Raw genomic sequence first — 23,000 nt, 5'->3', positions numbered from 1 at the left:
CCCTTGCCAGGATGGAGTGGGATGAGGGAGAAGGAGGGGAGGGAAGGGGAAGATTAGTTCCGGTGGAGGAGCATGGAATGCTTCCCCCTTGCCAGGATGGAGTGGGATGAGCGAGAAGGAGGGGAGGGAAGGGGAAGATTCGTTCCGGTGGAGGAGCATGGAATGCTTCCCCCTTGCCAGGATGGAGTGGGATGAGGGAGAAGGAGGGGAGGGAAGGGGAAGATTAGTTCCGGTGGAGGAGCATTGACTGCTTCCCCCTTGCCCGGATGGAGTGGGATTAGGAAGAAGGAGGGGAGGGAAGGGGAAGATTAGTTCCAGTGGAGAAGCATTGAATGCTTCCCTCTTACCAGGATGGAGTGGGATGAGGGAGAAGGAGGGGAGGGAAGGGGAAGATTAGTTCCGGTGGAGGAGCATGGAACGCTTCCCCCTTGCCCGTATGGGGTGGGATGAGGGAGAAGGAGGGGAGGGAAGGGGAAGATTAGTTCCGGTGGAGGAGCATGGAATGCTTCCCCCTGGCCCGGATGGAGTGGGATGAGGGAGAAGGAGGGAAGGGGGAGATTAGTTCTGGTGGAGGAGCATGGAATGCTTCCCCCTTGCCAGGATGGAGTGGGATGAGGCTTCGCCGCTGTAGCAGCCAAAGCCTCATGCGCTTTTACTGGCCAGAGATGAACTCGGGTCCGGTATTCCCTCACCCAGGAAGACTGGATTCAGCTGTGATCAAGCAGAGCAGATCTCCATACAGGTCCATCATCCTGCCCTAGCTGAACTAGGGCAGGATGATTTTGTTAAAACACACAAGATGATGGACGGAATGTTGCACATTGGCAAAACTTTCACCCCCAGTCACAGATGTCTTCCCTGGTCCGGAATCAAGCATCCTAGGACCGGTTTTGGGGTTTCACCCCTCTTCAGCCAGGATAGCTTGACTCCAATGGCGTAGTGAGCACGGGACCCACGTCTGGGCATACCCTTCCCACATAGGGCGAACAGCAAAACGCACAAGATGATGAACGGAATGTTGCACATTGGCAAAACATTCACCCCCAGTCACAGATCTGGGTTTAATCCATCGTTATTTTGCTCACCACACCACCCCAGTTCAGACATGGCCATATGCAAATCAGTCTTGACCCTGTGCCTCATGGGAACAGTCCAGCCCGAACTGCCAAGCCATGTCTTCCCTGGACCGGAATCAAGCATCCTAGGACTGGTTTTGGGGTTTCACCCTTCTTCAGCCAGGATAGCTTGACTCCAGTGGCGTAGTGAGCACGGGACCCACGTCTGGGCATACCCTTCCCACATAGGGCGAACAGCAAAACACACAAGATGATGGACGGAATGTTGCACATTGGCAAAACATTCACCCCCAGTCACAGATCTGGGTTTAATCCATCGTTATTTTGCTCACCACGGCAAGCCCAGCTCAGACATGGCCATATGCAAATCAGTCTTGACCCTGTGCCTCATGGGAACAGTCCAGCCCGAACTGCCAAGCCATGTCTTCCCTGGACCGGAATCAAGCCTCCTAGGACCGGTTTCGGGGTTTCACCCCTCTTCAGCCAGGATAGCTTGACTCCAGTGGCGTAGTGGGCACGGGACCCACGTCTGGGTATACCCTTCCCACATAGGGCGAACAGCAAAACACACAAGATGATGGACGGAATGTTGCACATTGGCAAAACATTCACCCCCAGTCAGAGATCTGAGTTTAATCCATCGTTATTTTGCTCACCACGCACCCCAGTTCAGACATGGCCATATGCAAATCAGTGTTGACCCTGTGCCTCATGGGAACAGTCCAGCCCGAACTGCCAAGCCATGTCTTCCCTGGACCGGAATCAAGCATCCGAGGACCGGTTTCGGGGTTTCACCCCTCTTCAGCCAGGATAGCTTGACTCCAGTGGCGTAGTGAGCACGGGACCCAAGTCTGGGCATACCCTTTCCACAGAGGGCGAACAGCAAAACACACAAGATGATGGACGGAATGTTGCACATTGGCAAAACATTCACCCCCAGTCACAGATCTGGGTTTAATCCATCGTTATTTTGCTCACCACACCACCCCAGTTCAGACATGGCCATATGCAAATCAGTCTTGACCCTGTGCCTCATGGGAACAGTCCAGCCCAAACTGCCAAGCCATGTCTTCCCTGGACCGGAATCAAGCATCCTAGGACCAGTTTCGGGGTTTCACCCCTCTTCAGCCAGAATAGCTAGGCTCCAGTGGCGTAGTGAGCACGGGATGATGTTGTTACCATGGCTCCTTCTTTCTGGCTCTAAAGATTGGCCATATTTGGCCCCTGAGGCATAGAAAGAGGATCCTTTGGGTGCCTACAGGGAACCTGGAATGACACATTTTGTTTTGTTTAAATTTGTCTGGGAAACCCTCACCGTCGTATTTAATGTACTGTGCTCCTTGTCGCAAGGAGTTACAGATAAGTCAGTATTTCTGATGTATCTGTAGGTTCAGTAATGACGCATTGCTGGTGTGTGTCACAAAAGTGACGCAACTCCAACAATGGGTCATTACATATGGGCAAGTCTCATGTTAAATGTGCCACCGTCAGTCTTACGCATGCTGTGAAGCAGGCTTAAGATTTTGACGCAGTGGCATCATAGAATAGGCACAGTTAAAACTGATAGATTTCACTGCACCACTTCTATGAGGCATTTTACGGGGGACGCCCACCCTGCATACAGTATACCTGTGTCAGGGCTTTACAAAGTAACGCACCTGCTTGGGTGCATCACTTTGTAAATAAGTTGCAACATGACGTATTTTTTACTCGGCTGGTGCGTTACAAAAAATGACGCAACAGTGGCATAAAAGTGTCATAAATAAGGCCCTCAGTTTTCTACGTTTCGGATATTGAGTCTACCATTGGGCAGCTCATTGTGAGTATTTCAGCCCCCCATGCTGCCCCTCTGTGACGGTTACGGGGAAAATCATATGTTTTTTCTTTTGTGCCACTATTAAAGTTCTTTGAGATTTGATGGTTATTTCCCAAATGTTGGGCAAAGAGCATTAGGACTGTGGTTCTGGGAAAGCAGACCTGGAAAGAAAGTCAAAAGTTGTCCATCTGGTGTTTGTGGTAGCCCGATAGTTATTGAACTCACGGAGGACTGATGAGGAATGGATGACATTAGATTATCAAATGTTTTCATTCATTTTGATCACAGTTTGTCTTGTGCAGGGAGATATTTGATGGTAAATATTTTCAACTAGTGTCATTGTATTTTCATAATTTCCCTGCATTTGCGTTTCAGCTGCACATATGTGTTAAATGATTGCTGAAGGTGTGGATTTATTTTCTACAATGTTTTTATGTAGGTTTTATGAGCTCTTTTCAAATTAAATTAAGGTAATTGACCAGCATTGAATGCCATCTCTCACTTCAATCAGCCACTTACACTCCCGGGGTCTGGGCGGCATGAATAACCCTTTCTAATTGAGGGCTGCATCTTGTAGGTCAGGGACTGGATGTGAAGATTAATAAGAACATATCAGGGGTGCTCATCTCACGTGGAAACACCAACCTCTGGTCCCATGTCTTGGGCCCTCAGGATAGACCTGAGCCTCTCTCATGCTCTTGACATGTTCGGCTCGGGTCTTTAATGCTAGAGTGGGCCTTTAATGGCCGGTAGAGCCTGCTAGGTCAGGCTCTAAAGCTATATTGGAAACTTAAGATGGATGCCCAGGTTTCAACCATGGCTACGTTATATACCTTCTACAGGGACAACCTGGAAGCCATCTTTCCTCTTCTTGCCTCTAATTGTTATCAAGCAGTAACATCAGCCACCTTTGGCTTGTGCCTGGACTACTTCATCACCCTTTCCTTTGGTGTCAATAAATCACTTCCTTTTCAGCTGTGATGCTTCCAGATCAGGAGGCTGGACTTGCGCTCTTGATTTTCATAATTGATAAAAGCCATCACTGCCCAGAATGACCTACTCTAGCCAGAATTAGGTTTAAAACTGCATGTATTTTTGAGAGATGAATCTATAGATAGACCTCATACTGAGACACTCTCTTCATGTCTTAATCAGAAAAGGACAAGGTTCATGGACTTCATGCCAGTACATCTATTTAAGGAGGTCACGTCTTCTCCCATCTGGCATCGATACTCTGGAACGCTCACCACTTGATCTCAAATCCATCCATTCACACTTTGGATTCCGGGAAAAGCTGAAACGTTCCTTTTAACTGAATATTTTTGCCCACGCTACTGACCTCTTTCTGTTCCTTAACCGAAGAGCCAAGAGACCTCCCAGTCATAGATCACTGAACGAAATAATTTCAAATAACATAACGGCGTAACAAGAGGGAAAGTTGACCGGCAAGTGACTGCTTTAAATTAATCTTGTGGCGCATTAGGCAGAGACCCAACACTTCTCCCACTGTTCACCTTATGTCTTCTTCCTAGTAGGCAAATGTCTCTCCTCTCACACTCAGGCTCAGTCCTTCACTTACTGCTTACCTCATGACTCTGTCTCACCAAGCTTGTCTTTCTACTCTTTCCCTCAGGTCCCAGTCTCACTGTGCAGTGCAAGCTGCTTGGAGGGGTACAGGAAAGCTGCCCGCGAGGGCCAGGCCAGTTGCTGCTATGACTGTGTGCCCTGCTCAGAAGAGGAAATCTCCAACCACACAGGTGTGCAATGTGTATGTATACCTGCAAAAAAGAAGGGGTGCAGAATGTGATGGAGAAGTACACCTGTCACAAGGAGGGATGCAGGATGTCATGGAATAGCACACAAGTAAGAAGGAGGGGTGCAGGATGTCATGGAGTAGCACTTGAGTCTCAAGGAGGGGTGTAGGAGGTCATGGACTAGCACACCTGCCACAAGGAGGGGTGCAGGAGGTCATGGATTAGCACACCTATCACAAGGAGGGGTGCAGGAGTCAATGGAATTACACAACTGTCACAAGGAGGGGTGCAGGAGGTCATGGAATTGTACATGTGTAACAAGAAGGGAGTGCAGGAGGTCATGAAATTGCACATGGGTCACAAGGAGGGGTGCAGAATGCCATGAAGAAGTATACTTGTCACAAGGAGGGGTGCAGGATGTCATGGAATACCACACAAGTCAGAAGGAGGGGTGCAGGATGTCATGGAATAGCACACCTGTTACAAGGAGGGGTGCAGGAGGTCAAGGAATAACACACCTGTCACAAGGAGGGGTGCAGGAGGTAAAGGATTTGCATGTGTGTCACAGGGAGGGAGTGCAGGAGGTCATGGAATAGCACACGGGTCACAAGGAGGGGTGCAGGACATCATGGAATAGCACATGAGTCATAAGGATGGGTGCAGAAGGTCATGGAATAGCACACGAGTCACAACAAGGGGTGCAGGAGGTCATGGAATAGCACACAAGTCACAAGGAAGGGTGCAGGAGTTCATGGACTAGCACACCTGTCACAAGGAGAGGTGCAGGAGGTGATGGAATAACACAACCGTCACAAGGAGGAGTGCAGGAGGTCATGGAATAACACACCTGTCACAAGGAGCGGTGCAGTAGGTCATGGACTAGCACACCCGTCACAAGGAGGGGTATAGGAGGTCATGAAATGACACCCTGTCACAAGGAGGGGTGCAGGAGTTCAAGGAATTGCACATGTGTCACAAGGAGGGAGTGCAGGGGGTCATGGAATAGCACACGAGTCACAAGGAGGGGTGCAGGAGATCATGGAATAGCGCACGAATCACAAGGATGGGTGCAGGATGTCATGGAAAGCACACGAGCTACAGCGAGGGGTGCTGGAGGTCATGGAATAGCACACCCATTACAAGGAGGGGTGCAGGAGGTCATGGACTAGCACACCCGTAACAAGAAGGGGTGCAGGAGGTCATGGTATAACACATCTGTTACAAGGAGGGGTGCAAGAGGTCATGGACCATCACACCTGTCACAAGGAGTGGTGCAGGAGGTCACTGAATAACAACCCGTCACAAGGAGGGGTGCAGGAGATCATGAAATAACACGCCTGTCACAAGGAGGGGTGCAGGAAGTCATGGAATAACACACCCGTCACAAGGAGGGGTGCAGGAGGTCATGGACTAACACACCTGTAACAAGGAGGGGTGCAGGAGGTCATGGAATAACACACCCATCATAAGGAGGGGTGCAGGAAGCCATGGAATAACACACCTGTCACAAGGAGCGGTGCAGGAGGTCATGGAACAACACACGTGTCACAAGGAGGGGTGCAGGAAGTGATGGAATAACACACCCGTCACAGGGAGTGGTGCAGGAGGTCATTGAATAACAACCCGTCACAAGGAGGGTTGCAGGAGATCATAAAATAACATGCCTGTCACAAGGAGGGGTGCAGGAAGTCATGGAATAACACACCCGTCACAAGTAGGGGTGCAGGAGGTCATGGACTAACACACCTGTAACAAGGAGGGGTGCAGAAGGTCATGGAATAACACACCCATCATAAGGAGGGGTGCAGGAAACCATGGAATAACACACCTGTCACAAGGAGTGGTGCAGGAGGTCATGGAATAACACACCTGTCACAAGGAGGGGTGCAGGAAGTCATGGAATAACACACCCGTCACAAGGAGGGGTGAGGGAGTTCATGGAATAGCACACCCATCACAAGGAGCAGTGCAGGAGGTCATGGAATAACACATTAGTCACAGGAGGGGTGCACAAGGTCATAAACTAGCACACCTGTCACAAGGAGGGGTGTAGGAGGTCATGGAATAACACATCTGTCACAAAGAGGGGTGCAGGAGGTCATGAACTAGCACACCTGTCACAGTGAGGGGTGCAGGAGGTCATGGACTAGCACACCCGTCACAAGGAGGGGTGCAGGAGGTCATAGAATAGCACACCTGTCACAAGGAGGGGTGCAGGAGTTCATGGAATAGCACATCCATCATAAGGAGGGGTGCAGGAGGTCATGGAATAACACACCTGTCACAAGGAGCAGTGCAGGAGGTCATGGAATATCACATCCATCATAAGGAGGGGTGCAGGAGGTCATGGAATAACACACCTTTCACAAGGAGGGGTGCAGGAGGTCATGGACTAGCACACCTGTCAGAAGGAGGGCTGCAGGAGGTCATGGAATTGCACATGTGTCACAAGGAGGGGTGCAGGTCATGGAATAGCACACCCGTCACAAGGAGGGGTGTAGGAGGTCATGGAATAGCACAGGAGTTACAAGGAGGGGTGCAGGAGGTCATGGAATAGCACACTTGTCACAAGGAGCGATGCAGGAAGTCATGGAATAGCACACAAGTCACACGGAGGGGTGCAGGATGTCATGGAATACCACACAAGTCACAAGGAGGGGTGCAGGAGGTCATGGAATAACACACCTGTCACAAGGTGCGATGCAGGAAGTCACGAAATAGCACACAAGTCACACGGAGGGGTGCAGGATGTCATGGAATACCACACCTGTCACCAGGAGCGATGCAGGAAGTCATGGAATAGCACACAAGTCACACGGAGGGGTGAAGGATGTCATGGATTACCACACCTGTCACCAGGAGCGATGCAGGCAGTCATGGAATAGCACACAAGTCACACAGAGGGGTGCAGGAGGTCATGGAATAGTACACCCATCACAAGGAGGGGTGCAGGAGGTCATGGACTAGCACACCTCTCAGAAGGAGGGGTGCAGGAGGTCATGGAATTGCACATGTGTCACAAGGAGGGGTGCAGGTCATGGAATAGCACACCCATCACAAGGAGGGGTGCAGGAGGTCATGGAATAGCACAGGAGTTACAAGGAGGGGTGCAGGAGGTCATGGAATAGCACACCTGTCCCAAGGAGCGATGCAGGAAGTCATGGAATAGCTCACCTGTCACAAGGAGTGATGCAGGAAGTCATGGAATAGCACACAAGTCACACGGAGGGGTGCAGGATGTCATGGAATACCATTCAAGTCACAAGGAGGGGGGCAGGAGGTCATGGAATAACACACATGTCACCAGGAGCGATGCAGGGAGTCATGGAATAGCACACAAGTCACACGGAGGGGTGCAGGATGTCATGGAATACCACACCTGTCACCAGGATCGATCCAGGAAGCCATGGAATAGCACACAAGTCACACGGAGGGCTGCAGGGTGTCATGGAATACCACACAAGTCACAAGGAGGGGTGCAGGAAGTCATGGAATAGCACACAAGTCACAAGGAGGGGTGCAGAAGGTCATGGAATAACACACCTGTCACTAGGAGCGATGCAGGAAGTCATGGAATAGCACACAAGTCACATGGAGGGGTGCAGGATGTCATGGAATACCACACAAGTCACAAGGAGGGGTGCAGGTGGTCATGGAATAACACACCTGTCACAAGGAGCGATGCAGGAAGTCACGAAATAGCACACAAGTCACTCGGAGGGGTGCAGGATGTCATGGAATACCACACCTGTCACCAGGAGCGATGCAGGAAGTCATGGAATAGCACACAAGTTACACGGAGGGGTGAAGGATGTCATGGAATACCACACCTGTCACCAGGAGCGATGCAGGAAGTCATGGAATAGCACACAAGTCACACAGAGGGGTGCAAGAGGTCATGGAATAGTACACCCATCACAAGGAGGGGTGCAGGAGGTCATGGAATTGCACATGTGTCACAAGGAGGAGTGCAGGTCATGGAATAGCACACCTGTCACAAGGAGGGGTGCAGAAGGTCATGGAATAGCACAGGAGTTACAAGGAGGGGTGCAGGAGGTCATGGAATAGCACACCTGTCACAAGGAGTGATGCAGGAAGCCATGGAATAGCACACAAGTCACACGGAGGGGTGCAGGATGTCATGGAATACCGCACAAGTCACAAGGAGGGGTGCAGGAGGTCATGGAATAACACACATGTCACCAGGAGCGATGCAGGGAGTCATGGAATAGCACACAAGTCACATGGAGGGGTGCTGGATGTCATGGAATACCACACATGTCACCAGGATCGATGCAGGAAGTCATGGAATAGCACAAAAGTCACACGGAGGGGTGCAGGGTGTCATGGAATACCACACAATTCACAAGGAGGGGTGCAGGAAGTCATGGAATAGCACACAAGTCACAAGGAGGGGTGCAGGAGGTCATGGAATAACACACCTGTCACCAGGAGCGATGCAGGAAGTCATGGAATAGCACAAAAGTCACATGGAGGGGTGCAGGAGGTCATGGAATTGCACATGTGTCACAAGGAGGGGTGCAGGTCATGGAATAGCACACCCGTCACAAGGAGGGGTGCAGGAGGTGATGGAATAATATAAAGACTGAGAAACTCAGAGAAGACAGAATGAGTGACCAGAAAAAAAAGAGGCACTTAAAGACAAGCTAAGGAGAAAGAGGAGAAGAAAACACACACAATAAGAGAAGCAAGCCGAGGCTTGGAGTGACGCACATCCACCCTTAAACAGCACAGTTGAAAGGACTGATTATATACACACATGCCAGATGCCTTATTGCAACAAACAAGAAGCAGAAGGGCCCTAGCAGAGGAGTAGGGAAGAGCCAGTGAAGTGTGCAGTCTTCAAGGGACTGCGTCCTTTGTCCACGGCTCAGGAGAGTAAGTGTGGTGGGTTGTGCACCTGCTATTACCAGTGCATGAGTGGACAGTCAGTGACAGAAGCACTGCTTTAAAAATAGGTTATTATGAACATTAGCACTGTATTTAAATGCTATATGTGATATCTGTAGGAGAGTAGGATCTGCCTCTTATGTTGCCCCCACTTTCTTTCTGATGTTTACACTGGTTTCTGGCTATAGTCTGGCTGGGACCCTGCTAATCAGGGCCCCAGCCTCTCTGTTCTCTCTAAACAACTTGGAGTGCATATTATGTGCACTAGTGATTGGATACTATGGTACCTTATGAGCCCCTAGTATATGGTACCTTAGGTACCAAGGGCATAGGTACTTCACAGGCCTACCAGGGGCTGAAGCATGTATTATGCCACCCCTGGGAAGCGAACTAAATCTGACACCACAGGCCTGCTACTGCAGCCTGGGTGAGGTAGTGTTAGCACTCCTCACTGAGATATATGTTCACTATATCTCTCCCTGCACACACATTTAAACCTATCAGTCACCCCTACGGCAGGCCCTATCAATCCTGAGGGCAGGGTGCTTGGTTTACATGTGAGGGGGTGCCTCTGCCTGAGCAGGGCCCCTCTGCAGCTCTCAGAGTCTATTCTCTGAGGCTGTTTGTGAATGCGGTCAAACCATATACTCCTAAGTGCATTATAACCTCGCGGTAAATGATAACTTTGGGATGGCTGCATCAAAACATGTCGTGTTTGGTGTCAAACGCTTTGGAATCTTACCCCCACATCAGTAACTGGTGTGGGAGTATGATCCCACCCTTCTAGAGGGATAGACATGTACATACTGTGGAAACAAGGTAGAATCCTGAAGAGCCCTGGCACCACAAAATGGATGCCACCAATCACAGACACTGGGCTGCCCGCCCTCCTGCTGATGACCGAAACTCGCAGTGGAGGAGGCCCAACAATAGGCATCCTGTCACAGGGAGGTGTGACCACCTCCCAGACAGGGTTTAGTGTATTGGGGCTGGGTGGGTGCACCCCTAGAGTGCTTTGAAGTCCTGCACTGCGGGAGCAGTAGGCTCCTCTGTGCATACACCAGTTCAAACTGGCTCAGGGGCTACCTGCCCCTGCTCTGGCGTGAAACTGGACAAAGGGAAGTGGGTGTAGCCACCCACTCCCCTGACCCTCCCATAGGTGGGGTCATAGAGCTAGTCCTTCCCTTCCTTTCAGTATAAGTTAGGGAACCCTTGCCATTGCAAACTAGATATCCCTGGACGATGCTCTGAAGAAGAATCCTGGACCTTCGACGTTCCACTACCTCTGGAAGACTGAAGAATCTCCCTTGGAGTCAAGGAGTGACTCCCCTGCTTGGCAGGCACCAAACCTTGCAATCAACGGCTGCATTAAGTATGCACAGGGAGTGTGCACTTCTGCTTCATTTCATTTGCAGCATCAAGCACAGTGTTTCTATTTTGTTGATTAGCTGTGGATGGTGAAGGAGTTTAGTCTTAGATGTTGATATCTGATCTTGGTGCCATTTGACCTGCTGAAGCCCCACTTCAGAGGCACATTCTGAAATCTGCAGCTTCAGTTTTAAGACCTTGCATCTGTGCTGATTGTCATGTTTTGAACTTACCAAGGTTGGCAAGATGCCCCTTGAAAGAGGTGACTGTTGTAGGTTTCCAGGCATGGCTTTAGAAACCTTTGTGCACGCCTTGTGGTATACGAGCACATGAATTCTCCTCCACCTTTCTAATCATATGATGTGTGCAACTGTACATGGGACAAGGCACTTTTCTCTCTTCAGAGATTATTTGCCCTCAGGGCGACCTCTTCCACTGACTGGATGTATGACGTTACAACGCACACTTTTACAACGCATGCACTTACAACGCATTTTTTACAACGCATAATCCATTACAACGCATGACATTACAACGCATGACACTACAACGCATTTTTAAAAAATACCTTTACAACGCATTGCCATTACAACGCATACTACCTTTACAACGCATACCATTACAACGCATTATATTAAATTACATTTAAGGTAAGTATTAGATAGTATAGGGGTAAAAATTACTATTCTAACTCCAGGGGGTGCAACATTAGGGTAAGTGTTGGATAGTGTAGGGGTAAAAATTACTATTCTAACTCCAGGGGGTGCAACAGTAGGGTAAGTGTTGGATAGTATAGGGGTAAAAATTACTATTCTAACTCCAGGGGGTGCATCAGTAGGGTAAGTGTTGGATAGTATAGGGGTAAAAATTACTATTCTAACTCCAGGGGGTGCATCAGTAGGGTAAGTGTTGGATAGTATAGGGGTAAAAATTACTATTCTAACTCCAGGGGGTGCATCAGTAGGGTAAGTGTTGGATAGAATAGGGGTAAAAATTACTATTCTAACTCCAGGGGGTGCATCAGTAGGGTAAGTGTTGGATAGTATAGGGGTAAAAATTACTATTCTAACTCCAGGGGGTGCATCAGTAGGGTAAGTGTTGGATAGTATAGGGGTAAAAATTACTATTCTAACTCCAGGGGGTGCATCAGTAGGGTAAGTGTTGGATAGTATAGGGGTAAAAATTACTATTCTAACTCCAGGGGGTGCATCAGTAGGGTAAGTGTTGGATAGTATAGGGGTAAAAATTACTATTCTAACTCCAGGGGGTGCATCAGTAGGGTAAGTGTTGGATAGTATAGGGGTAAAAATTACTATTCTAACTCCAGGGGGTGCATCAGTAGGGTAAGTGTTGGATAGTATAGGGGTAAAAATTACTATTCTAACTCCAGGGGGTGCATCAGTAGGGTAAGTGTTGGATAGTGTAGTGTAATATTATGCGTTGTAATGGTATGCGTTGTAATGGTAGTATGCGTTGTAATGGAATGCGTTGTAAAGGTAGTTTTTAAAAATGCGTTGTAATGGTATGCGTTGTAATGTCATGCGTTGTAATGGATTATGCGTTGTAAAAAATGCGTTGTAAAGGTAGTGCGTTGTAAAAGTTGCGTTGTAAAGGTTGTTCCCCCCACTGACTGCACTTCCAGCAATACTGGGGCTGTGGAAGTAGATTCACCTACAAAAATACCTCTGAGAGAGTAAATCTTTTTACTAGTATAAAACCACATTTTGGGAGTTGCAAAAGTGTTTTTACTTATAAACAGATTATTGCGGAAGCTCGTAAAATGCCTCGTTTGCATGATCGCCTCAGTTTATTTGGACTGATGCTGGTGTTTTTTTTAGCTCTGTACATTGGGACTCCTCTGAGCAGCCCCAATACATGCGCTCAAACCCTTAAAACATATTGAAACCTGCTATTCTTTTAATTAGCATATTTAACTTACCTGTAAGTCACTAGTATATGATTCAGAGTGTACCCAGGCCCTTTTTTATAAATATCACTCTTGGCCTGCAGCAGCCAATGTTCCACCACTGTAGCCTGCCTATGCAGTTTTGCAATTTCAAATTCAACCTGCCAAAATAAGCCCTTTTGACAAGCCTAAATCATCCTTTTAAATACTAGTATCTCACCCTTAGGAACGTCTTTCTACCCATCCATGGTATTTATAAGTAGGACATGTAAAAGTTTAATGTTAAACATGTCCTTACAGTGACAAGGCCCCAAAAGCTACTTTCGCTGGTGCATGGTTACCTTTCCCATAGGAAAGCATTGGGATACAATATTAGATATAATAAAGTTATCTTCATGTAGGAAACGGCTAAAAAGTTAATTCTCTGACTTTAAAAAATATCTATTACTAACCCAATTCACTGCTAATATTGTGTTTGCAATACATATTTTAGAAAAAGCTACTTTGAGAAAGTTACCTTTTCCTTGCCTAACGCCTCTAAAAGTCAATTTGCATGAGATTCCAGCTATTACCTAGGAGCTAGATAGCCCCGTGATGAGGTATGAACTTACTCGCAGAGCTGAGAAAAAGGTTGAGCGTAGTGAGGTGTTCCGTTCCTTTGGCAGGAAGACAACTTGAGCTGGACCCAGGAACATTTAATTAACTTCAAACAGGTCTACCATGTCACAGCAAATATAAGCTGACACCTAGGCTCTGTTGTGCAGCTAGCCAGACAGGCATGGTAGAGGATCTGGCCCCAGAACTTCTAAAAGTGACCACTGAGGAGGTATGTGTTCATTTCCCTTGCCTCATCTCTGGGGTGGGCATATGAGCTCTGTTTAGGGGAAGAAAGATTCTGCCATCTTCATTTTAGTTAGCGATGGGCAAAGTGAGATTTATTGCAATTGGCCACGCAGGAAATGCTGCAAAAGTAGACAGGGTTATACCTGGTAACTTTTCGTTAGTGGACAGGGAGTGGCCAGAAGACACCCCCACTTGCAGGGTAGTGCCAGGCAAAATGTGGCACCCCTGAGCACCACTTCAGAACACTACTAGACCAGAGGAAGACAGAAGAACTGCACCTTCTGTTGAGATATGTGAGGTGACCTGAAAGGTTAGACTTGTTCCTACCTGTACCCCAGAGAAAGAGGTGAACTCCAAGGGTCAGTTCGCTGACCTCCTGTGAAGACACAGTCCCACACTAAGCTGCTAGAAGCCATGTTCCTGATGAGCCCAGATCACTAGTTCCGACTGGACCCGACCTGGACCCGACCTGGACCCAACCTGGACCCTGCTGGTGGCTTCTGTTGGAGTGAGTCTTGAACTCCAAATGCCATTCCTGAGGTTCTGGAACCCGTGGCTGTGTCAAAGTGTCCTCCTTCTAATATACTGAGAAACCTTGGACTTGCCAAGTCAATCTAACCAATGTGCTTTGCAGATAGACCAAAGAATCAGGTTGCTCCAGCTTGAAGTTTCTCCCCAGCAGCAAATCCTTTTTAGCAGAACATCTCAGTGAGAGTATCTGGCCTCGTGAAGCCCGTCCTGCTTCGACTTGCAGCCTCGTCTGCTGGAGGAATCTGAGCATCAAAAATGGGACTAAATCTGAATTTAGAAACCTTCATCAGGTGAAGGCTCCTAAAGTATACGGCTGGTGAGGAAGCACATTTTGGATATCTCTTGCTCTGCACTTTCTCACTAAAACTCAAAGGCTTCCCTGGAACCTCGCCTGCTCGTCTGCTGACTGTTCTGCCTCGTGGAACCCTTCCCAGCCACAACCTGCCACCTTGAGCTGTTGAGTATTTTGACTTCCATTTCAGAGATTAAGTCAGAAGGTAAAACTTCAAACCGGATTGAACCTGATCTCTGCATCCAACCCATGCTCCATCGTGGTAAGCCATAGATCATACCAAGTTACCTCACCAGATGACTGCATTGGTTGTTAGTGCTTTTTGAAGCTAATTTTATTTTGAAGTTTAAAAAAATCATATCTTTGGTCCCCCTTTTGGAATTTTGTCATTTTTATGTCATTTTCTTCATTAAATTGATCTCTATTTTTATAAATTGGAGTGGGATTTTTATTGTGTTATGTTTTTGATACTTTAACTCTTTAGCTGCTATATTCTTCACACATTTTCTTTAGCTACATGCTGCCTGCTCTGTGCTATAACTACCAGGCGTTGAGCTGAGGATTATGTTACTGAAACCCTTACTGGACTGTCCCAAAAACAGAACACCCCCTTAACCCCTTCAGCGCGGCGCGGATTTCCGCGCCACGCTGAAGATTCCGTGCGCGGGCGGGGCCATGACGGAACGGTTCCGTCATAAGCACAGCCCAACCGACGTGCATGACGGAACCGTTCCGTCAAGCGCGTCGAAGGGGTTAAACTGGTCTTAGTGAATCAATCATTGCCCATCCAATAATTCTTCCAGTCCATGGCCTGCAAAATCATCATACACACATGGTACATTATAAATAAGGCTCACGGTTTTCCGGTTAGACACATTTCTTACATATAAATACAGACGGAAAACTTTTTGCTTTTTGTCTGTATTTATAAATAAAAACGGGGAAATACTTACAAAACAAATGCTCCTCCTGCCTCTGTGCTCCTCTGTAAAATCTGAGTCAGAGATGCACAGGGGCAGCCAAAAGAAACGGGAAACTGCTCCAGAGACGGGGAACCGGGAGCGCTGTGCCGGCAGAGACCCCTCACAGCGGTAGTTCACGCAAGGTTTTTTAAATTTTTTTGCAGAGTTTTATATAGCGCGAACTTGACCCACATCCAATCAGGTATCAGAGCGCTTTACATAGCACCAGTTATGTTATATGAGGACACACCTTCATTTTTTGTTAGGCACGGGATAATTGCTGGAGCAGTACAAGCAGCCCATGTCCATTAAGAGGTGTGAAACACCCCAGGACCTCGGCTGCAGCTCCAGCAACCTTTTGTTTTTTGTTGTATGGGCGGCTGAAGGAGGTTGATGTGGCAGGGAACAGGGGCAGAAATGCCTCCAACAACTATTGGCATAAAGCCTGGCTGCATCTCTCAGTGACTATTCATGCTGTTGCGCAGTGAGGCTGAGAGAGAGGTGAGCAAGTCAGTTAGCATGACTTCATATTTCTATTTAATGTTTATTAAACTTCCAATTAAATAAAAATAAAAATAAAACCAAGAACAGAAATGACTGTTGCACCGCCTGTGCTCTACATTTTGTTGAAAGTGTCCATATCAAAGCACTATTCTGTACAGATGCAGGATTCTTTAGATATTTGGGCGATTTACAATGCCTCGTGGGGTAGGTCGTCTTCTAGTGCACATTAAGAATGATCTGAGATTCTTCGAGAAGACACTTTCTGTGATGGCTGATTAAATATGAGTAAAAAAGTTAGTAATGCGTTGACATTTTGCAAGACAGCTGCGCAAACGAGATTTCATCAAAATCACTAGTTCACGCATCTTTTCTCAGAGGACAGGAAAGAAATGTGTTCTTGTTTGAATCTGCATATTGTGCATCTGGTGGTGGCCTTTGTTGTATAGTTTTGTAAGCCAGGACAAACAAATCAATCTATTTATGTCCATTCTTGAGGGTGGGAAGGGACCGCGACTCGCGAGAGGCGAAGCCTCAAGAGGGCCATGATGCGCATATGCATATGTAGTTTATGCCAATGCATTTTTTTCTGTTTATTTGTTTTAAAAAAAGATAGCCTATTACAGCCAGGATGCAAGGGGGAAGAATTAGGCACCAGTAAAGTACATTTATCCCTGCGTATTTTGTGCGCTTTGGGAATTTCCCATTGGGACTGGCATGCAAAGTTCCCCAAATCATGCAATTCCTCCTGTGGTGCTCTGAAGCTTCTCTAGCTCACCCATCTCAGAGCAGTAAGCATCAGTCTATTCTACCTAGGGAACTGTACTAGGGCTCAGCCAGACATAACATAGGGCATAATCGTGGACACGTGTTTTCTAGACTTCTGGGGCTTGTTGCTGACACTGTCAGGAGGATGGACAGGGGCACAGAGTGAGGCGCATGGAACTGGCACGCATGGAACGGAGGATGGCCATGGTCAGAGTGAGGCACATGGAGCTGGCATGCATGGAACAGAGGACAGGTGAGGACATAGAGAGAGGCACATGCTGGCACACATGGAACAGACAAAGGGCGAGGGCACAGAGTGAGGCACATGGAGCGGGCATGCATGGAATGGAGGGCAGGCAGGGGCACAGAGGGAGGCACATGGAGCTGGCATTCATGGAACGGAGGATGGACGGGCACAGAGGGAGGCATATGGAGCTGGCATTCATGGAACGGAGGATGGACGGGGCACAGAGTGAGACACATGGAGCCAGCACGCATGGAACGGAGAATGGACAAGGGCACAGAGTGAGGCACATGGAGCTGGCATTCATGGAACGGAGGATGGACGGGGCACAGAGTGAGACACATGGTGCTGGCACGCATGGAACAGAGAATGGACAAGGGCACAGTGTGAGGCACATGGAGCTGGCATTCATGGAATGGAGGATGGACGGGCACAGAGTGAGGCACATGGAGCTGGCATTCATGGAACGGAGGATGGACGGGCACAGAGTGAGGCACATGAAGCTGGCACGCATTGAACGGAGGATGAGGTAGGACACAGAGGGAGGCACATAGAGTGGGCACACATGAAACTGAGGATTGACGAGGGCACAGAGTGAGGCACATGGAGCTGGCATTCATGGAACGGAGGATGGACAGGGGAACAGAGTGAGGCACACGGAGTTGGCACGCATGGAATGGAGGATGGACAGGGGCACAGAGGGAGGCACATGGAGCTGGCATTCAAGGAAAGGAGGATGGACAGGAGCACGGAGTGAGGCACACGGAGCTGGCACATAGGGAACAGAGGACGGGTGAGGCCACAGAGTGAGGCACACGGAGCTGGCATTCATGGAACGGAGGATGGACGGGGCCCAGAGGGAGGCACATGGAGCTGGCATCATGAAATGGAGGATGGTCATGGGCACAGAGTGAGGCACATGGAGCTGGCATGCATGGAACAGTGGAGGAGCGAGGGGACAGAGTGAGGCACATGGAGCTGGCACGCATGGAATGGAGGACGGGTGAGGGCACTGAGTGAGGCACACGGAGCTGACACGCATGGAACGGAGAATGGACAAGGGCACAGAGTGAGGCACATGGAGTGGGTACGCATGGAACAGAGGCTGGGTGAGGGCACAGACAAAGGCACATGGAGCTCGCACACATGGAATGGAGGACGGGCGAGGGCACAGAGTGAGGCACATGGAGCTGGCATGCATGGAACAGAGGACAGGTGAGGACATAGAGAGAGGCACATGCTGGCACACATGGAACGGAGGATGGGTGAGGGCACAGAGTGAGGCACATGGAACTGGCACACATGGAACGGAGGATGGTCAGGGGCACAGAGTGAGGCACATGGAGCTGGCATTCATGTAACGGAGGATGGACATGGGTACAGAGTGAGGCACATGGAGAGGGCACACATGCAATGGAGGATGGACATGGGCACAGACTGAGGCACATGGAGCGGGCACGCATCCAACAGAGGATGGACATGGGCACAGAGTGAGGCACATGGAGCTGGCATGCATGGAGCAGAGGATGGACAGGGGAGACAGAGTGAGGCACATGGAGCTGGCACACATGGAATGGAGTAATGACATGGGCACAGAGTGAGGCACATGGAGCGGGCACGCATGCAACGGAGGATGGACATGGGCACAGAGTGAGGCACATGGAGCTGCCACACATGGAATAGAGTAAGGACATGGGCACAGAGTGAGGCACATGGAGCGGGCACGCATGCAACGGAGGATGGACATGGGCAGAGTGTGAGGCACATGGAGCTGGCACACATGGAATGGAGTAAGGACATGGGCACAGAGTGAGGCACATGGAGCGGGCACGCATGCAACGGAGGATGGACATGGGCACATGGAGCTGGCACGCATGGAATGGAGTAAGGACATGGGCACAGAGTGAGGCACATGGAGCGGGCACGCATCCAACGGAGGATGGACATGGGCACAGAGTGAGGCACATGGAGCTGGCACGCATGGAGCGGAGGATGGACAGGGGAGACAGAGTGAGGCACATGGAGCTGGCACACATGGAATGGGGTAAGGACATGGGCACAGAGTGAGGCACATGGAGCTGGCACGCATGCAACGGAGGATGGACATGGGCACAGAGTGAGGCACATGGAGCTGGCACACATGGAATGGAGTAAGGACATGGGCACAGAGTGAGGCACATGGAGCGGGCACGCATGCAATGGAGGATGAACATGGGCAGAGAGTGAGGCACATGGAGCTGGCACACATGGAATGGAGTAAGGACATGGGCACAGAGTGAGGCACATGGAGCTGGCACGCATGGAGCGGAGGATGGACATGGGCAGAGAGTGAGGCACATGGAGCGGGCACGCATGCAACGGAGGATGGACATGGGCAGAGAGTGAGGCACATGGAGCTGGCACACATGGAATGGAGTAAGGACATGGGCACAGAGTGAGGCACATGGAGTGGGCACGCATGCAACGGAGGATGGACATGGGCAGAGAGTGAGGCACATGGAGCGGGCACGCATGCAACGAAGGATGGACATGGGCACAGAGTGAGGCACATGGAGCTGGCACGCCTGGAGCGGAGGATGGACATGGGCACAGAATGAGGCACATGGAGCGGGCACGCATGGAGCGGAGGATGGGCATGAGCACAGAGTGAGGCACATGGAGCGGGCATGCATGGAGCGGAGGATGGACAGGGGAGTCAGAGTGAGGCACATGGAGCTGGCACGCATAGAGTGGAGGATGGACAGGGGAGACAGAGTAAGGCACATGGTGCAGAGTAACAAAACAAGAATGCACCATATAATGTTAGATACAATGCGTTCCTGCCCTTTCCCTATCTCAGAGGACATTCTAGAAACGTGACTTGCTGTGTTGCATGATTTCTTAATAAATTTGCCCAGACTATCCACTAGCCATTGCTAACCTGTTGAACTTAACATGAAAGACGCTGTATCTCGATTTTTAAAAGCATACCACTGCTTGGACATTCTATTTGTTGTCAGGAATAAAAGTGCTGTCTTAAATAATTATTCTACCCCTCATCAACATCTATGGTCAAGCATTGCTTATTTCACCTCTTTTCTCCTGAAAGTTAAACCCTTAAAATGAGGTTTTGGCAGTCCCCCTCAGACACTATGGGGCATATGTACCAGCCCCTATCCCCACGTGAACATCACATTTTGTGACGTTTCTGTGGTGATACGGGCTTCGCCTTATTTACTAAGCAGCGTTGCGCATGTGGCCCCCTTTCACACTATGCTTAGCGTCAAAGGGCTGGGCAATGGGTGTTGTGGTGGGTGTTGCCCCCTATTTACAAGGGCAGTATAAATAGGAGGCAGTGCCAAAATTAAGACCAGGGAAAACCTGATCTTAAGTTGACGAAACGAGGAGAAATTATATATTTCTCCTTATTTTTGCTTTTTCCATGTGTGCTGCCTTGTTAAGCACACATGGAAAAAGCAAAATGCCTTTTATTGTTTAGGGGGACCTTCCTGTACATAAACAATCTTTAAAAAAATTCCATTTTGTGACTTTTATGTGTGCTGCATTAAGCAGCACACATAGAAGTGGCAACATGGCCTTTCAAGATTGTTTATGTACAGGAAGGGGTACCTAAACGATCCTTCCCCTGCACACAGACACCCTTGCACTCTGGTGCAAGGGCGGCTGCATTGGTGGTACACTACTAAGTGTAGCGCCAGCGCAGGGGGAAATGCAAAGCTGTAGCATATTGTTGTAAATATGGTGCAGCCTTGCGTTTCTGGAGTAGGGGAAAGAGGCGTTAAGTCATGACGGATAATGCCTCACTCCGCCACTTCTGTTGTACATATGCCCCTATGTATGAAGGTTAAGGTTAGTTTAGGGTTAGCACAGCCACAGCTGTTTTCGTCATTGTATAGTTCTGCATCTGTATTTTATTACAGTAAATATATTGTTCAATGAACAATGCACCGTACGTTTCTTGTCTCATTATGGTGTTCTTTACTTTGACACACATTTCTTAACTTGGGGATTAAGTATTTAGAACATCTATTGACTGTTATTGATCAATTCTCTGCTTCCTTTAAGATTCCATCGAATGCTTTAAGTGCCCAGATGACCAGATGCCGAATCAGAGACAGGACAGATGTGTGTCGAAACCTGTTGAGTATCTCTCTTATCAGGAACCACTAGGAGCCGTCTTGGCTGGTATCTCGGTCTTCTACTGCCTTTTTTCATTATTGGTTTTCCTCATCTTCATCCAATATAACCAAACCCCAGTGGTGAAGGCGAACAACTTACCCCTGAGCTACCTGCTTCTCTGCGCTCTCATACTCTGCTTTCTATGTCCTTACATGTTCATTGGACAACCGCTCTGGTGGACATGTCTGCTGCGCCAGGCCGCATTCGGCACTGTCTTTGCTCTATGTGTTTCTTGCATTCTAGCAAAGACTATTACAGTATTGCTTGCGTTTGGTGCCACAAGACCAAGTAGAAGGCTGAAGCAGTGGACGGGATTGAAAGTTCCCTTTTGCATCACCATCGTCTGTTCTTCTCTGCAGCTTGTGCTGTGCCTTGCCTGGCTCATTCTTGCACCACCGTTCCATGAACTCAATTTCAGGAGCTCATCGCGGCGAATCATCAGTGAATGTAATGAGGGCTCCACATTGGCCTTCTGGTTGATGCTTGGATACATGGGATTTCTGGCCACGGTCACCCTGATTGTGGCTTTTCTGGCCCGTACACTGCCGGACAGTTTCAATGAGGCCAAGTTGATCACCTTCAGCATGCTGGTGTTTGTGACTGTGTGGTTCTCCTTCATCCCAGCGTACCTGAGCACAAGGGGAAAGCATATGGTGGCAGTCGAGGTCTTTGCCATTTTGGCTTCCAGTGCTGGGATTCTGAGCTGCATCTTTTTACCCAAAATGTACATCATTTTACTAAGACCAGAACTGAACACTAAGGAACATTTAATGGGATGAAGAGAAAAAGTTAAACAGAAAAGATATTGACTCAGTGATGTGGCGATTGTGACACCTGCTTCTTGGCCCTCGTCAGCTTGTGATTCCTTGAAAAGCCTCTTCAGCATCGAACCCTCCAGATCTGGCACTGCTCAGCTCCCTGTGTACTGAATTGGCCTCTACACTGGTTGAGTGTGATGACAGACTCCCCAATGCTTCTTACAACAAAGCCGGCTAATTGACCCCCTTTCATGCTCCATTGTGTCTGTGCTGCTCCACTCAAGTCTGAAGTAAAGAGCAAGAGTCAGGGCTCCCAATAAAAGATATAAACAGGAGTTTCGGCCGATACATGAGGCTGCTTTGGAGAAACATAGATGATAATTCCCCTAAATCCTGGGTTGCTACTGGCGCCTGCATTCTCCATCATTTGCAGTTCACTGGAATTAATTTAGCAAATTGAGAATGTTCACAATGAACCCCTTGAAAAATACAGCAACATCACATCTTACATGTCCCATTAAAAACCCACCATTCCCGGTGAATCATTTTGCTAAATATTGTCAGTCAGGAGTGTTTGGTTGAAAGGTCTGGAACTGAAGCCTTTTTTTTTGTTTAGGGAATAGTGTTTTGATTTGTTAGTTAAAGAACTTAAAGACATTATTTGCTGTTGAGCTCTGCTCCCTCGGGAAGCATGTATCAGTTTGGCCTCATGCAGTATGCCAGTCTCTTCAGGGAAAATGAACGATTATCAAATATCTACAATGTTGGGTCTCCACAGAGTCACTGTGGCCTAGGACCTCTACCTTGTGACCTTGATCAAGGATCTCCACCACGCCACCGTGGTCCAAGGTCTTGACCTTGTCACCGAGGTCTAGGGTCTCCACTTGGTCGCCATGGTCTAGGGTCTCCACTTAGTCACCGTGGTCTAGGGTCTCTACTTGGTCATCGAGGTCTAGGGTCTCCACCTGGTCACCGTGGTCTAGGGTATCCACCTGGTCACACTGGACTAGGGTCTCCACCTGGTCACTGTGGTCTAGGGTCTTCACTGTCACCTTGTTTCCACTTAGTCACCATGGTCTAGGGTCTCCACC

At 48.8% G+C, this 23,000-nt stretch overlaps 1 protein-coding gene across 1 annotated transcript in view; it reads left to right on the top strand.

Annotated features, from left to right (window-relative positions):
* LOC146783109 (extracellular calcium-sensing receptor-like) overlaps positions 1-22,289 on the top strand; it is a 195,374-nt gene extending 173,085 nt beyond the window's left edge. The window contains exons 5-6 of the mRNA XM_085637300.1: positions 4,526-4,649; positions 21,038-22,289. Coding sequence (XP_085493426.1) covers positions 4,526-4,649; positions 21,038-21,930 — 1,017 coding nt within the window. The 3' untranslated portion in view covers positions 21,931-22,289. The remainder of the gene's footprint in view (positions 1-4,525; positions 4,650-21,037) is intronic.
* The last annotated feature ends 711 nt before the right edge of the window (positions 22,290-23,000 follow it).

Source organism: Triturus cristatus, chromosome 12 (genome assembly GCF_964204655.1).
Source record: "Triturus cristatus chromosome 12, aTriCri1.1, whole genome shotgun sequence".
Lineage (NCBI taxonomy): Eukaryota > Metazoa > Chordata > Amphibia > Caudata > Salamandridae > Triturus > Triturus cristatus.
Note: the sequence above shows the minus strand (reverse complement) of the source record. Positions and strands in the feature narration are given on the sequence as shown.